The sequence below is a fragment of the Cupressus sempervirens genome, chromosome 7, assembly GCF_028749045.1.
Source record: "Cupressus sempervirens isolate cs-2001-9-10 chromosome 7, ASM2874904v1, whole genome shotgun sequence".
Lineage (NCBI taxonomy): Eukaryota > Viridiplantae > Streptophyta > Pinopsida > Cupressales > Cupressaceae > Cupressus > Cupressus sempervirens.
The window spans coordinates 209,221,612-209,238,278 of record NC_143124.1 but is presented as its reverse complement, the minus strand read 5'-3'; the positions used below and the strand labels follow the sequence as shown (position 1 = coordinate 209,238,278).

At 36.9% G+C, this 16,667-nt stretch overlaps 1 protein-coding gene across 4 annotated transcripts in view; it reads left to right on the top strand.

Moving 5' to 3' along the window:
• The window catches only part of LOC149546229 (uncharacterized), a 37,785-nt gene that overhangs the window by 10,728 nt on the left and 10,390 nt on the right, over positions 1-16,667 (top strand). For 2 of the 4 annotated variants that reach the window (XM_089791070.1, XM_089791068.1), the window contains exon 2: positions 2,533-2,576. The exons of the other annotated variants lie outside the window; for them this stretch is intronic. In XM_089791070.1, coding sequence (XP_089647196.1) covers positions 2,533-2,576 — 44 coding nt within the window. The remainder of the gene's footprint in view (positions 1-2,532; positions 2,577-16,667) is intronic. 4 annotated transcript variants of the gene reach the window in all.

Here is a 16,667-nt window from a genome sequence, read left to right as displayed (position 1 = left end):
TGATGATTATGCTACTTTAAAATTTCCTCATATAAAACTTCCTTGGTTATGTTCTTGGATTTTTGGATTTGAATTTTGAAGATTGAACTTGGAATACCATTGGAGAACATCTTTGTCTCACATTTTAGAGGGCCACAATTCAGAGTTTGAGTATCAACAACTATTGGGAGCGTCTAGAGGAAGATTCAACATTGCCATTGCGTCTGGGTGGCTATTTCCATGAATTTTGACTATAAATTTGCCTGTATTTGGTAAGTTCAAAATTGAGACATTTTTTTTGCAAATTGGACGTAGAAGCCCAATTTGCTGAATCCTCCAATCGGGTCGAGTGCGATCGGGGTTCACCAAGTCTCTCTATGCAATGCCACAAAAGATCTCTATTGGCTTGGATTTCCAAATGAAAATGATGCCCCATGTGTAGATTGTGTGGATGTGTGTGTGACCAAACACCTTTCTTGGCTTATAATACAGATCGGGTAATTTGGATGTCATCGTGATGTCGAGATGCTGCGAGCAGTGTGAGTTAGAGCAAGTTTGATGGGTTCAAATAGAGATTGCGTAGAGGAATGTGGGAGCTCGAATCGGGTGCTTGTTCACTCACTGTCGAGTCTGTGGTTTGGGCTATGTACAAAACAAGTGGAGAAGTGAGGGTTTGAATGTGCCCGGTGCTTGGCAAATAATCACAGAACTTAAGCATGTGGTCGTGCTAATAAAACCAAAGCAACAGTGAAGTCCACTCCCAAAACAACAACGAACTCCGATCTAAAATTTTGCTCCAAAAAATGCAAAATTTCGCACAACCCAAATTGAATTATTAGCGAAAAATAATTTCAGATCTGGAAACTGAAAAATTGAAAATGTTACCAAATTTAGGAAAATTTATGGTCAAAATTCATGGAGATGACCACCCAGATGCAATGAAGATGTCAGATCGTGTTCTAGACTCTCCCAATAGTTGTTAATAATCCAGATTTGAATTGTGGCCCTCCAAAATGTGAGACAAAGATTTTCTCCAATGACTATGCAATGAAACTCCTTAAGCTTTGATACCATGTAAGAGTTTGCCTCAAGCTCTGATACCATGTAAGAATTTGCCTAAGGCAAAGAATGAAAATGCCAAGCTCTAGAAGCTCAATTGATAGCACAAAAGAGACATGATATGATCCTCATATGACTTGATTCATAGATGATCGATAATAGATAATCAAATAATTGGATAATTAGATGAAATAGAATGTAGATATGCCTCAATATATATGCAATGCATGATAACTATGTGTTATGTAAGTGAAAATCACAACAACTAAGCACATGTCCACCAAAGGTGGATTATCCTCCATTGTGCGTGAAAGTATGTGCGACAATAAGAGGATAAGAATGCAAAGGTGTATCACACACAAAGAGGTGTGGGATAAAGAGGTGTGAGAGAACATGTGCTCAAATAAAGTGCAAACTTGTAACATCCACTTTTTCCCTGGTGTTAGTTAACAACTATTATATCAAATAAATACAGTTATTACTTCATTTTCATAGGAAGAGAGTTAAATTAGTTACGTTCATATGAATGAGATTAACAGTTAAAATTAGTTAAACAAAATTTCATAACTAAGAATTGAAAATATCATCAATGAATTTACTATAGAAATTAAAATCTACATACCATGGGATTTGAGACCAAAATCAATCTAGGGATGCTTCTGCAAACACCCAAGTTAGTCCACAATTATCAATATTAAATATCAAATGACGACTACCATCCAATGCGACTATATCAAATCAAATGACAATTACCATTAAATACCACTATATTAGTTAGGATATCACTAACCACTGTATCAATGAGGGCATCAAATACATGGCATCAAATACCACTGTATCACTTAGGGCATCAAATATTATTGGATCATTTAGGGCATCAAATACCACCATATCAATTAGGGCATCAAATTCGATTGGATCATTTAGGGCATCAGATACCACTGTATCATTTCTTTCTTCCCATTGCTAACTGTGGCAATAACATAAAATTAGAAGATACACTCAGATATATTCCATATTCAGTTGGAAGATCAATTGAGCTAACTGGTTGCCGATTATATTGATGATAAGAGTTGCTTTCATTTAAAGAAATAACTGTAACGATGATACAACTCAATTAATCTTACCTTTTACTTGCATATACATTATAAAAGTAAAAATACTTGTTTCCGATAAACGTTTGAATGCATAGCTTATCTTTGTCTGTTGCACATTTGACAATTTGTGGAGAGGGGAAACATTGTCAGGGGCTTAACCACCCAATCTCGAACCATAACTTATCCCCACACAATCTCTAACGAGAAAGACCCTCCCTACTCGGAATAGACATGGAACACCTTGTCATCCACTGAGCATCCGGGTTTCTAATCACACCACTTGATTTGACAACAAGAGAATACAATAAACATGATTATGCATGAGCTATTAAATGATTCCTTTTAAAAATGTTAAAATTTGTTATGTCATATCTGATTCTGTTTCATGTTATTGCAGATTCTATCTCACCTCTTCACCTTTTTCCTTGGCTATACAACCGGGTGAGCCCTGGTTGTTTGAATCTCAGAGCAACCCACTCTTTCTGGTGATCCTTAACTAGTAAAAGAATATTATATGTTTCCAGCTTATCACAAATTGTGACTTGAAAGAATATGCTCTTTAAAACTAACATAAATATCATTGATTTTGATTTCCAAATTGTATATTTAAATCATGATTTTATTGCATCTTCAATAACTCTTTCTCAAGAGGTTCTATCTGATGATTGTATCTACAGTTTAGCTGTTATGGAAATTGGAAACCAGTAGGAAATGATAAGAAGTATACAACTATGCTTGGAACATGATTGATTATATACTTCCAGCTTTTCAAAATCTGTGATTCGAGAGATTATATTCTTCAAAACTTGTAGAAATTAATACCATCCGATTCCAAGGGCTATTGGCAAAGATAACTTATCATTCCATATTATGGACACTTCACTATGCTTATTGGTAAGCAACTCCCTAGAGTTATTTAGTTATAAATGAGGATAATCTACAGCTGCAGATATGGAAATCGATTTGTAAAAATATTGGAATAACATTAATTGGAAATGATTATCACATGACCTGATATAAATCCGGAATTGTTTGAAGTCTTGCTAAATGATTTGTATCAGTTCTTCTTCGAATGCTTGCAGACGTAACCACAGTGTTTAAATACTAATTAAAACCTCAACAAGGAAAGAACATATACGGCTGACTATATTGGGATGGCATTGCTGTGAGATGAAAAGGTCTTCCAATGGACTTGCAGAAGTTCAATTGATTTATATCAGAGAATCGGTTGTGGAGGAAGCCAAAATAAGCAAGGAAAAATGCAATCATATAAAGAAATCAGGAATGCATTCTCTTCCTCCTTTCATCTCACCCAGAATTTAAAGTCTCTTTGGCTTCTGTAACTTAAAGAATATTTGTCAAATAAAAACACCAAGTGTTCAATCGGTTTCAAACAAGAAGAATAAAAGATGGAAAAAGAGTTGGAAGGTTATAATTCAAAAATTATTATGATTTATATTTGTATACATACATGTAAATATATTGGTGAGGTGGCATCATTTTATTATAAGAAAATAATATGATGGTGTTGTTGTGAGTTTTTCACACTATCCCCCCAAAATTTTTGGGGACCCCCTTTTTCGGTTGCCTTAGCAAATTTGGAGTGGTCTAGAGATTTTTGAATTGAAATTTTACACCTAGGACGCTTTCGGGCCAGGAGGGATGTGATTTGATTTTTTTTTTCAATTGATTTTTTGGAACATGTAATTCTATCCTTAGGCCAAACAAAATTCAACGACAACATTTTTTCGATGGTGAAAACGATATCTGGTAGGATAGATTTGCAAATTTTGCACTTAGATTTTTGAAAATTTCGTATAATTGTATAAGCTTGAGCATTTCAAAATGAATTTGGTAGACTTAGTTGTTTTGGAAAATCTTGAATTTTTTTGGTGAAAAGGAAATTTCTGATAGTGAAATTGAAATTGAAATTTGAATTTCGAGTGCCAAGAAAATGATCAATTTGGTGTTTAAAAAAATAAAAATAAAAAATTGAAATTGGATTAAATTGCAAAATCTCATTAAATTTCTTGAAATTTTGCCTAGAAGATTCTAGAAATATTAAAGAAAATTGGTAATTTGGAATTGAAAATCAATTTTGGCTTGCTGGATTTGATTTTAATGATATTTTAATTACCAAACCGTTGTTAAATGGAATTTTTTGGCATCTCCTAGGCTCTCCTTGTTTCTATTTTGCAATTTCTGATAAAAATTGACAATTTAATGGGCCAATTTCACTATGGGCTAGGTAATTTCAATGTTGCATTTAAATCTGAGCCATTAATTAAGGGGCTAATTTAATTTTGTTTTCCTTCGAGGCAGGTCGGCTCCCTTGGAGAGGCAAAAGGTTTGGTATAAGAGGGGCTTCCCCTCTTATTTTCTCATTCCTTTTTCCTCCTTGGATGTGTGATTTTCTTCTAGAGGCGAATTTCAGACTTGGGCAATTTCTTTTTGGGGCAGATTTTTCCGTTTCTTGGTGGCATTTTCTCCTTCTTGCTTGGGCGAAGTTTTGCCCTATGGCGATTTTGGAGCAGATCTGATTTTTTCCAGCTTGGGCGATTTTTGTTGGGTCTGATTTCTCCATCTTTGGCAGCGATTTCTTCTTTCTAGCTTGGGCAATTTTATTTGGTGAAGAGGCTATATGATTTAAGGTCTGATTTTTGGCATGTGTGGGCGATTTCAAAAAAGTCAAAATTTTGATTTTGCTAGGGCATCATTATTTGCAACGAGGCTTGAAATTTCCGAGATCTAATCCGAATTTGAAGAGGGCCTAGTTATTGGTAAAGGCAAATGTAAGGTAAAATTCTATTCATTTTCGGAGGTGAAGATTGGTAAAGGTGGATTCTATTCCTTGTTCTTGCTTGGTTCGTTTCTCTTATTTTGTTCTTGCATTCATCATCCACCACTTCATCATTCTATTGATAGGTTGAAGTTGGGAGATATAAGTATAGATTTCATGATAGGACACTTGGAGAGGCAGAAATAAGCTAGACCACCCTAGGATTGAAGTTGGGAGATATAAGTGTAGTCCATCCTAAGGTAACAAAGAGACAAAATGCAGGCGTCGTCAAGGGAGAGCATAATTGAGGCTAGAGGCCAAAGGGATAATTCAAATGGACAAGGGGCTGCGGTAGAGGTGAGCTCTGGTTCGGAATCAAGTGGTTACAACAATAGTACCGAGTACTCCCCTCTCTCGGAGAACCAATGTGGAGATGATGTGACAGTCACTAGTGAAGAAGAGGATAGACCAATTGATATTGAGGAAATGAGCCAGGCGCCCGAGGTTGTTGGTGATGCTTTGCTAGTCGAACCGAATCCAGATTTGGGGAGATGCACTACACCACTATGGTTAAGGCAAATGCTTATACCAAGAGGCGAGGTGGTGACTATCCAAACAGTTGAAGATATTCAAGGGTTAGTGGAAAAGGAAGATAGCGAGAAACAGAAACAAATTACAAAATCGGTGGTGAAGGTAATCAAGAGCGATGATGAGGGTCACCGAAAAGTTCAAACTGTTATACCAAAGGTTAGCAAGGCAGTAGATGAGATTGTAGCCCAAGAATATGAGATAGTAGAACATAACTTGGGAAGAATCACGGATGACATGGAATGTGAGGAGATCTAGGAAGGCATGGTTTCAATTAGAGAAAGGTTGAGGAAGGCAAACGAGAGGACTGTAAAGTTGGAGGCCGAAAACAAGTATTGGAGAGATTGCCAGCCTATCCAACAGTTGCATCAAGCAACCCCCTTCCACAAGACAACGGGAGCAACATAGAAGAGATATCAGCTCAGTTGCACGAAGTCAAGGATTGGATCCATGATATAATTCAAGATGGGCCAAATTTCTTGCCTTCCTTTATCTTGACATTCAGGTCATTAGTGGCTATTAGAGACAAATTTAGAACATTTGAAGGTGAGTGAAAGGATTTCCTTCCAGTCAAGGACTTCGCCATCCCCAGGCTACATGCATTTATTGAGTTACCAGAGAAATATTTGGAGAGAGCCAAGTTGATAGATGAAGGAGGAACGAGTTTGGTGGAGTCTTGGTTTGTTGCCTTGACCATCAGATTGAGGATACTTGAAAAGATACAGAATGAGATTACAACATAGCCCAGGCGTTGACACTTCCATTTCAACCATGATGAGTGATGTTGGGACTGCACTTGATTTTGAAGATATCAAAGAGGAGAACGTCAATGAGGCAGAATTTGGATCAAGATTGGATGAGTTGGGGAAGGTTGCCATCAAGAAGAAACATTTGGGCACCCTTGCCTCCCTCAATGCCTTTATCAGATATGCGAAAGAATATGAGAAGGATCACGAAAAGATATTGCAAGCAACGAGCAAAATAATGAATTTAGCTGAGCTCAAGATGAAGCACACGCTTTGCCCTCCCATGAAGGAAGTCAATGACAGGCTAGCCAAGTTCATTGCTTTGGCTAAAAAGATGAAAGAAAAGGGTAGATTTATATTAGAAGATCATTTGATCTAAGCCCAAGTGGCAAATTCTCCTCCTTTTGGGTAGAACAGGTGTGTGATTCTGATTGGCCACCATTTTGGTGCCTTTCATTGGTTGCCACTTTTCATTTTTTTCATTGGTCCATTGATGAGGTGGCGTCTTCTCATTGGTCGATGGGGTGGCAACCCTAATTAGGGTTTCTAGGATTCGATGTGAATCATTGATTTTGCCTTTTAATCTCTACCATTGGTTGTAATTTTGGCCCCTATATAAGGCCATTTGCTCTCATTTGTAAAGAGTTGAAGAAAATTGTTGTTTAAGATAATGCCAAAATTGCCTCTCTTTATCATTGTTGTGACTTGCATGGTGATTAAGAACATTTGGTGTTATTGCATGGTTTCTACTTCCAATAGTTAAAGTAAAATTCCTTTGAAGTTGTTAAAGTAGATTTTATTCCAAGAAAGTTGTTAAGAGTAAGAGTAGATGGATAGTTTCATGGTGATATTAGTGGATGTTTGATAGGGATCTATAAACTAGGCCACTAGCATCCTAGCGGCTGGTTAAGAAGCCGTGCGTGTAACTCTAGTTTTTTTTCCCTTGAATCATTGCATCTATGGAGGTAGAGTTGCTGGTAAGCTTTCATTAGATTTGACCCTCATCCATTTGCTAATCTTTCTATTCATAGGAGCAGGAGTAAGGCAACAAGTAGTATAGTAGTTGGAGTTCATTTTTAGAAGAAAGTTAGGAAGGCAAAAGTCATTTGAACACACACCCTCCATCATCACCATCACAACAAGAGTTCGATAATCCTTGAATGAACAATGTAAGGCCGCGTACGTGATTAACTAACAAATCACATTAATATATCTGGGTTAGTATCCATAGGTGTAAGGAACATTGGAGTTTTCCTCATGTCTTCATGAGTATTTACTTTTCAAGAGAGGGATTGAGTGTTTGATATTCCATATCAAGTATTCAATCGCTATATGTTATGTAGTGGTACAAAATTGACATCAATAGGTGTCACTTCATTTTTATATCTATGTGTACGTACATAGATATATATTATAATAATAAGATAAAAGATCATTTAAAATCCTCAAAGGTATGTAATATATTTAAATTAAGTTATTTTAAATAAAATTATTTAATGTTTTAAATTATTTATTTAATAGCTCATACAGTTCCATCGATTGTATCTCAATGTTCAAGTCACTAGGTCCTCAACCATGGTGATTCACGATTCATACCCATTTGCCCAGTGATGGTGATGCTCCTGTGCCCGATTCTTTTCTGACAATGCTTCCACCCCTTTGACGTGCTTTTTACAAGGAAAATCTCTGTAGTTAAATCATATTACCATGACTTGTTATTTAATCTTAAATAATCACAATGGCTAACCGCCTATTCAACTCCATGATTCGTGAAAAATAATCAATTAGCATGTTATCTTTACATGAAATTATAATGACTAACCATCTTACCATTTTGCAAAATTATAACAAATTTAATTGTCAATTGACTTCATGTGAACCACAACAGCTATATTTTAAATTAGGTAAAAAATTGGGATGTAACAAAACTCCTATGTGTCTACATGACAGCTAATATGAAAATGCATTATCTTAAGTAAACTTAAGTAAAATGTAATTAGTAATTTTTAATTACACCAATAGAAACCTAGGCAAACTATGTACAAGGATAGGATTCTATAAGGGAGCCCAAGGACAAAAATAATGCTTGACGAATTGTCCATTGATGGGCAATAGGACTTCCTTTCCTGTTAGAGTCTTCAACTTGAATGCATTATCTCCCAATACCTTAAAAATTTGATAAGGGCCCTTTCATAGATTATCAAACTTGTCATGATCACCTTTCTTCTTGTGTTCCTTATCCCAAGGAAGTACCAAATTTGAAATTGAAAATCTTTAACCTTGGCCATTCTGTCAAACCATCTCTTGACCACTCCTTGATGTTCAACAAACTTTTCGAGTGCTTCATCTCTCTTTTCTTCCAAGTGTGATACTAAGCCAAACTTATCTACACCCTGTTTGCACATTCCATATATTCTTGCACGAACTGCAAAGTCAGGATCCTCAATTGGATGGGAAAAATAAGATCTTCTTCGTAAACCAAATGATATGAAGATGTCCCTATAGAACTCTTTGTTATGATTTTGTTTGCCCAAAGTGCAAATCTCAGTTGTGTATGCCAATCCCTAGGATTTCTGTCTAGTAATTTCTTTATCACACTAAATGAATTCTTGTTTGTTGATTTTGCCAATCCATTCCCTTGAGAATAGTAGTAAGATGAAAACTTAAGTTATATCCCATAGTCAAATGCATGGTTTGAAAACCTCAAAGATTTAAATTTAGATCCATTATCACATTCAAAGGCATGTGGACATTTGAACGTAGTAATGATATTTTCTTCAAGGAATTTGATGACAATTTCTATTTGCTATTTTTCAGCGATTGAGCCTTAGACCATCTAGTGAATAGTTTGTAGGAGTCACGATGTACTAGTGTTGTCCTGAAGATGGTGGATTGATTGGACCTATAAAATCTAGTCCCTACTTTGCAAATGGTTTTACTTCGATAATAGGTTATAATGGTATGGTGGGATTTGTTTCACGCATTGGAGCTATCTGGCATGTGTGACAAGTCTTCAAATGTTCATATGCATCCTTAAACAGTGTAGGCTAGTAGTATCCCACCCTTGAGATTTGATGAGCCATAGGAAAACTACTTCCATGACTGGTTCTATATTTATCATTGAAAATGTTCAAGGATGTGTTTTGCCTCTTCCTTATCAACACATCTTAGATAAATTCCATCATGGTTATTTCTATATAGGACATATTCTTGAAGCATAGACTGTTGACTTGTCATTCTTAATAAACTCTTTTGCATAGAGTTCAAGTGTGAAGGAGACTTATGATTCAATAAGTAGTAAACAATATCATCATACCATTCATTTGGGGAGACCTCTTCTGTTACATCCCAAATTTTGGACCTAATTTTAAACTTTCTCATAACCGTTGGATTTAACGAATTTTTCTTTCATGATCATGTGAAGTAGGTAGTTATTTATATCCATTATATTAACTGTTAATGAAGATGGTCGTTAACTATTAACTGTTATATGATGTTAGCAGTTGCTTGATTTTGGAATTATAATTAATAATTTAAAGTCTTTTAAATGTTTATATGAAAATTATTATAGAATTGTTATTATGGCGAAAGTGTTTTCATAGGTGATTGCAGGAGAAGATGAAGGGGGGAAGCATTGCTAAATGGGATCATCGGAATGTGATGCTCGCTTAGTTCAGTCATCAGAATTTATAGTTATGACCTTAAACTTCTTTGGTAAGGACCCAACGACTTGAATACAGGATACATTTGTGGGACCTGCATGAGCTATTAAATAAATAATCTAAGAAAACATAAAATAATCTAATTAAAATATAAAACGTACCTCAAAGGATTTTAAATGATCTTACACCATATTATTATAATATATATGTATATACGTACATATAGATATAAAAATGAAATGACACCATTATATTATAATAACTTAATAAAATGATGTCACCCAATTGCTATATTTACATGAACGTATGTAAATATATATTATAACAATAATCGAATTTTAATTTTCCAACTCTTTCTTCCATCCTTTTTATTTTTCCTTTCTTTTTGATTGTAACCGATTTAACACTCGGCAAAATTAAATTGACGAATAATCTTTTATGTTACGGAAGCGAAGAAGTCTCAACTTGATCTTCTTAAATGGAAGCTGTGAGAAGAGGCAGATATATATTTCATTCAACTGACTATTTTCTTTGCTACGTTTCCAGTATTATCATCGCCTCCCCATAATACCCGACTTTCATTATTTTCTCTTTGAGTCGATTCTTTGTTTTTTTTAAATCTGCATTTTAAATACACAAGCAGTGCCATAAAACTTTGCTGTAAGCATTTGGTCACACTGGGGATTAAGTATCTCTGCATTGTAATCTGTCCACAGCAAATGAAGGAGAGTTGGTTACCAAGACGACTTGCAAATCTTCAGGACAAATCCACCTTTATATCAGGTCATGTGAAAACCATTCCAGTGCATGTTATCCCCATGCTATTTTTCTTACAAGCAAATTCCATAGCTGTAGCTGTAGTGTATCATCAATTATAATTAAATAACTTTAGAAAGTTGCTTAGTAATAAGCATACTGAAGTGTTAAAGTATGGATTCATTTTTGCCAATAGATTTTAAAGTCGGCTGATAAATATTTATGCAATTCAACCTTTAAAAGAAGATTTAAAATGCTGGAAGATTGCAATAATCATGAATCAATAAGAGCCGGATACTCTGAAATTCTGAACACCTAAGACTCATTGGCTGTTAGCCATGGAAAAGGTGAAGAGGTGAGATGAAATCCTGCAAGGATAAAGAGAGTAAAATCAGACTTAATACTTTAAAATAAAATAAATAAATCAATCTTAATAGCTCATGCTCATTCCTATAATGAAACCTGTTGTCAAGTCGAGTGGTGGTGATTGGGACAATGGACCCATCTGAAATCCTTGGCCAAGGTAGTTTATAGGCATGTTTTCCATCGATCACTTGATGTCAGTGACGCCAGTTATGCAAGCTTGTCCGTTTCATAACTGTTTAGACATTCTAAACACCAGAATGCTCAGGTCGCTGCACTAAAAACATCCTAAGCCCGATCCCGAGGTAGGGAGGGCCTTTCTAATTCCATAGATTGTGTGGGGATAAGTATGGTCCAAGGTTGGGAGGTTAAGCCTATGTCAATGCTTCTCCTCTCACCAAAGCCGAGGCTTGCACAACCAGCTAAAGACCCTCCGGATGATTCATGTATGTTCTTTTCTTCTTTTCTTGTTGAGCATTTACCTTCTTGGATGAATAAAGGATAGTTGATCATAAATACAGTTATTTTCGATTGGTCGTTAATCTAGTTATTTTTAGTTGATCATAAATATAGGTATTTTCAGTTGTTCGTTAATTTAGTTATTTTCAGTTGATCATAGATATCGTTATTTACAGTTGATTGTTAATCTAGTTATTTTCAGTTGATCATAAATACAGTTATTTCTAGTTGATCGTAAATCTAGTGATTTTAGTTGATCCTAAATACAATTATCTTCAATTAGTCGTTAAACTAGTTATTTTCATATGATCAATGATATAGTTATGGTTATTTCAGTTGATTGTTAAAACAGTTAATGTCATATGAATAGGATTTTTAGTTAACTCTCACTGAATGTTGGGTAATCTTTATTTAAACTGTAATGCCCCGCCCGGAGATCCTTGGAAACAAGGATTCAAATCAAGCCAAGATATATATATTTTTTTACAAGTATGAATGCACAAGACAACATCATACAGGGATCGCAAAGATCGCAATGGAAGACTTCAACACAATCTCGACAACCAACAAATCTCCGAACGCCACTACCCAACTGACACACCCAAACAAAAGCCAACAACCACCACAACAAGATGAGGGCACAAGAAATGACCACTCATCAACAAAACACCAAGCTGGAGTAAAATGCAGAATCCTGAAATTTGGCTAAGCCAGAAATCCTAAAGCCCTGAAAATTGACTAAGTCTGGATTTCTGAAGCCTTGAAATTTCCTAGAATCCATAACTTATCTCTGAGAGGTCTGAAACCTATCTCAAACGATTTGTCGCATATATTAAAATTTGTCGTATATATATGTCAACTTATACTTAAACGATATATTTTAAACCCTGAAGGACTACAATAGAAACCCAAAAACTGAATTTCAAAAGAAACCTCCTGAATTCAAAATGCAACAACATAGGCTCGAAGAACGCCCAAAAGGGTATCCAAAACCACTCTCAAAAAGATCGGATCACGAAGAAAAGGGCCCGCTGATGGCATGCGCAGGTTTTTCACAAAAACCGTGCGACACTTTTCACTAAGGGAGGGCGCCACTTCTCCCTTACTGCGTGCGACACTTCTCAAGAAGGCGTGCGATACTGGAAAAGTATCGCGCGACATTTCTCATAAAGCCGTGCGACACTCTTCCAGTGTCGTACGACATTTCTCCAGTAATGCGTGCGACACTTTATAGTATCGTACGACATTCTTTCTATGGGCGTGCGATACTTTATCAGTGTCGCACAATGCTGAACAAATGTTGCCCATAGAAAGTAAAAACACTTTCAGAACTCAAAAACGGGGAAAAACCGACAAAAGAACCTCCACACTGGGGAGTACCGGATCCACCAAGGCTCGAGAAATGAACACTCGAGTACAAGAACAACACAGAAAATAAGCATTGCAGAGAACAAAAGCAACATCGCAATGCACAGAAATGCATCTCAGGAACAAAACAACCAAACTAAGTACGCGGTTCCTCCCAACCGTCAATAGCATCATAAGACCATCGTGGGTCCTAGCCATCCCCTGCGCGTAACATCCCAAGCCACCGACCAGATCGTCAGTACTGTCATAATAGGGATGTCACTACTAAAACATGCAACAATATAAGCATAAGGAAATCTAACATGCTAGTAGTAAAGCATAAAGATAATCCTACAGTAGATAACATCACCTATCACATGCTAAACAGCAGTAAGCAACAGATATACTACTAAATCAAATAACGTCATATAATCATATGCTAAACATCATGATAAGGGAATGCGTCAAGTAAACTAACATCATCTAAACATGATATACAAGCATCCCAATGAAAGCATAAATCACAAGAAAGCATACTCCGGAACCCGAAGTACCAAGTGAAAACATCCAGCAACGGTCGCACTAGGATAAGAGACCGTCATCGTACACCAGTCCCTAGCAGTGGTGAAGGTAGCTACGCCTCCCAACCACGTGGCACCCATAGGTCCACACCCGCCGTGCTGATGGAGATAATGATCCAACCACAAACACACAAAAGCACAACATCCAAGGCTAACACTCACGCTAGATAGTATGATGGCTGCAACCAAGAACCTAAGACAATGCAAGGAGTAAAGGTCCTGGTCAGACACTCAAAAGGCTACTAAGTAGGGGCTGACATCATGGAGAGTCGCTTGGCATCGACAAGCCCAAGCTCGGATCTGTGTAGCTCAACTCCCTCAACAGAAGGCCAATACACAAAAGTACCATTTTATTATCTTAAGTTTTATTACCAGTCACATTTTCTTTAATTATCACTTATTCAAGCTCCTCTCAGCCATACCCTTGGCGTCATGATCGCCGGGCTACGAGATAGAAGCCCCCTCCATATGCTACCCTACCCTACCCATGCTCATCCTACGACAAGTGCCCGTGGGCATGCATACTCCCATCCCAACCCCAATGATCATAACTTCCGGCAAATCCACGGAAGATCGGGCCTCGCAAGTCACCCAACAAATGTACGCGTACGTACTCGTGTGTGGCGCACCACCATCACGAAGATCATAACACAAGGACAGGAATGAGAACACAATGCAAAGAAAACACCCAACCGAAAGCAACACGGGAAGGACAGATTCTACACGAATCCCAAAGCCAATAAAACCGTACATCATAAAATCACTCAACCAGCCTCAATCCGAGAGTATGGATTCTACACGAATCCCAATGATGTAACAAGACCAAAAGTCATGAACTTACTCAACCGGCCTCAATTCGAGAGTATGGATTCTACACGAATCCTAGCATTCACGAAACAAAAGCAAAGGTCCAAAAGAAACCAAAACAGGTGTAAAATCACTCAACCGAACACAACGTCGAGAGTACGGATGCAACACTCATCCCAATGCAACATAAAAGTGCAAAAGTGGTTTGACTGATATCCAAATGGATCATCAAGGTCCACGACTCACATTGTGCCAAGAAAACCCGAGAAAACAGGGCGGCACGCAAAACGAGTTAAAAACCCCAAAAATTTAGAAAACTTCAAAATTAAAACCCATTTGGCCTCTGGGTTCAAAAACCCCAAAAATCCAAAAATAAATGAAATCGGACACCGTATGCAAAAACGGCCAGCATAACGGCGTAAAATCTCAAACCCTCATCTCAAAAAACAGAGAAGTGTTCATACGTGCCCAACCGGGTAGAACTAGCATACAGAAACGGAGGGGAACACTAGTTCTCAGCCTCCAAACAAACGGCTACCAAAAACAGAAGTAGAAACGGAGCAGGAACAATAAAACAGAAAAGCCTTACCTCACAGCCAAAAGGGCAAAACGGGAATCTGAACCATAAAATAAATATCCCGCAGAAGTAGTTGAAAATAGCGGCAATCCAAGGTTTCCCCGAGCTGGATCCAACGAGCCCAACCTCGCGACGATCCCACGCCCGTAGCTCCCACAACGAACAAAACAGTAAATCCTTATGAAGAGGATTTTGGGTTTTACTCTCCAACTTTCCAATTTGAAAGTGAGAAGTGAGGAATTAAATTCCTCTTTGGATATTTATTCACTTTTCGGGTGAATATTCGATTAGGGCATTTAAAACACATAAGCAAACACAGTCAAAACATGACTAACCACTGCTACAGGAACCTAGTCCAGTGTAGCATGGTAAAAAAACATAGTGCAATCTCTGCACACATCTTTGGGTAATCACGGAATACCACATCGATCCTAGTAACCACTGGCAACTGATAAAGGAACATAAATCCAAACACCTCAACGATGTAGACCACTCAGGGTCACAATCATGATCCATCACAACAAAAGATCATCAAGGTTGCATCCATCAGGACGACTTACAAAAGTCAAATGGGAGAGGCACTACATAAACTGTCTTTGTTTTTCAATATGAAAAACCATTTGTTACATCTTCCAACACAAACCTGTTGCACTAATCGGAGACCAGTTGTCACGAGTGTCTGTGTTAGAGCTTGTCCTCAGATTAACTTCATAGGTTGTATCTCCATGTCACATTCCTGAATAATTGCCATCCACTTTCCTCTTCTTTCTCCTAATTTATTCTGCATTAGCAATGTCTTTACTGCTGCATTAGGAACTATCGTGTATACCTTGCTTCTTAGAATGTAATGTATGAATTTGTTTATCACTTATAGCAAAGCATACACTTGTTTCTCAACATTTGGGTATCTCAATTCTGCATCCTTTATCAACGATCTTATGAATGCAATAGGATGTTCGTCTTTATCATTTGACTTTTGGGTGAGGATAGATGCACATGTATGCTCTGAAGAAAATGAATACATGCAAAATGGTTTCGTATAGTCGGGGCTGACCAGAACAGGAGCATCCACAATTGCTTGCTTGATTTCTTCAAATGCCCTTTTTCCTATAGGTGTCCAATCTATCTTTGCTCTTTTCTTCAACTTGTCATTCAATGGTTTGACTATTTCTGCAAACCTAGTTATAAACTTCCTTATGAAGTTGATTTTTCCAAAGAATGACTTCAATTCTTTCTGACTAGTTGACAATCCTATTTTTGAAATTGCTTCAATGTGCTCAGGGTCAATTGAGATTCCTCATTTTGATATTACATGTTGTAACAGTTTTCCTTCAGTAAAATCAAACAAATATTTCTTCGGATTTAAAGAAATTCCATATCTTCTAGATCTTTGAAAAGCATTCCTCAAATCCCTTATGTGGTCTTTGCGTTGTGAAAGTACTGTGAGATCGTCCATGTATATGATGCCGCATTTTCTCACCAAGTTGTTAAAAGCATAATGTGTGGCCCTTTGAAAAGTGTTGCCAATGTTGATTAAAGCAAAAGGCATTCTTTTATAAGCAAATGTACCCCACTTGGTTGTAAATGCAGTTTTCAATCTACTTCCTCTACCATCACCTGGTTATATCCAAAATAGACATCTAAAAATGATATCGTTTGAGAATCGTTAACAACTTGTATTACTTCATCCAATGATGACAATGGGTAGTTGTCCTTCTTTGAAGCTCTGTTAAGATTTCAAAAATCCACTCATAACCTTATCTCTCCATTCTTCTTTTTGACAATGAACTAGGTTGACGACCCACATTGAGTATTAAACTGGAAAGATGATTCTTGCTGACAACAACTTCTTCACTTCTTGGTATAT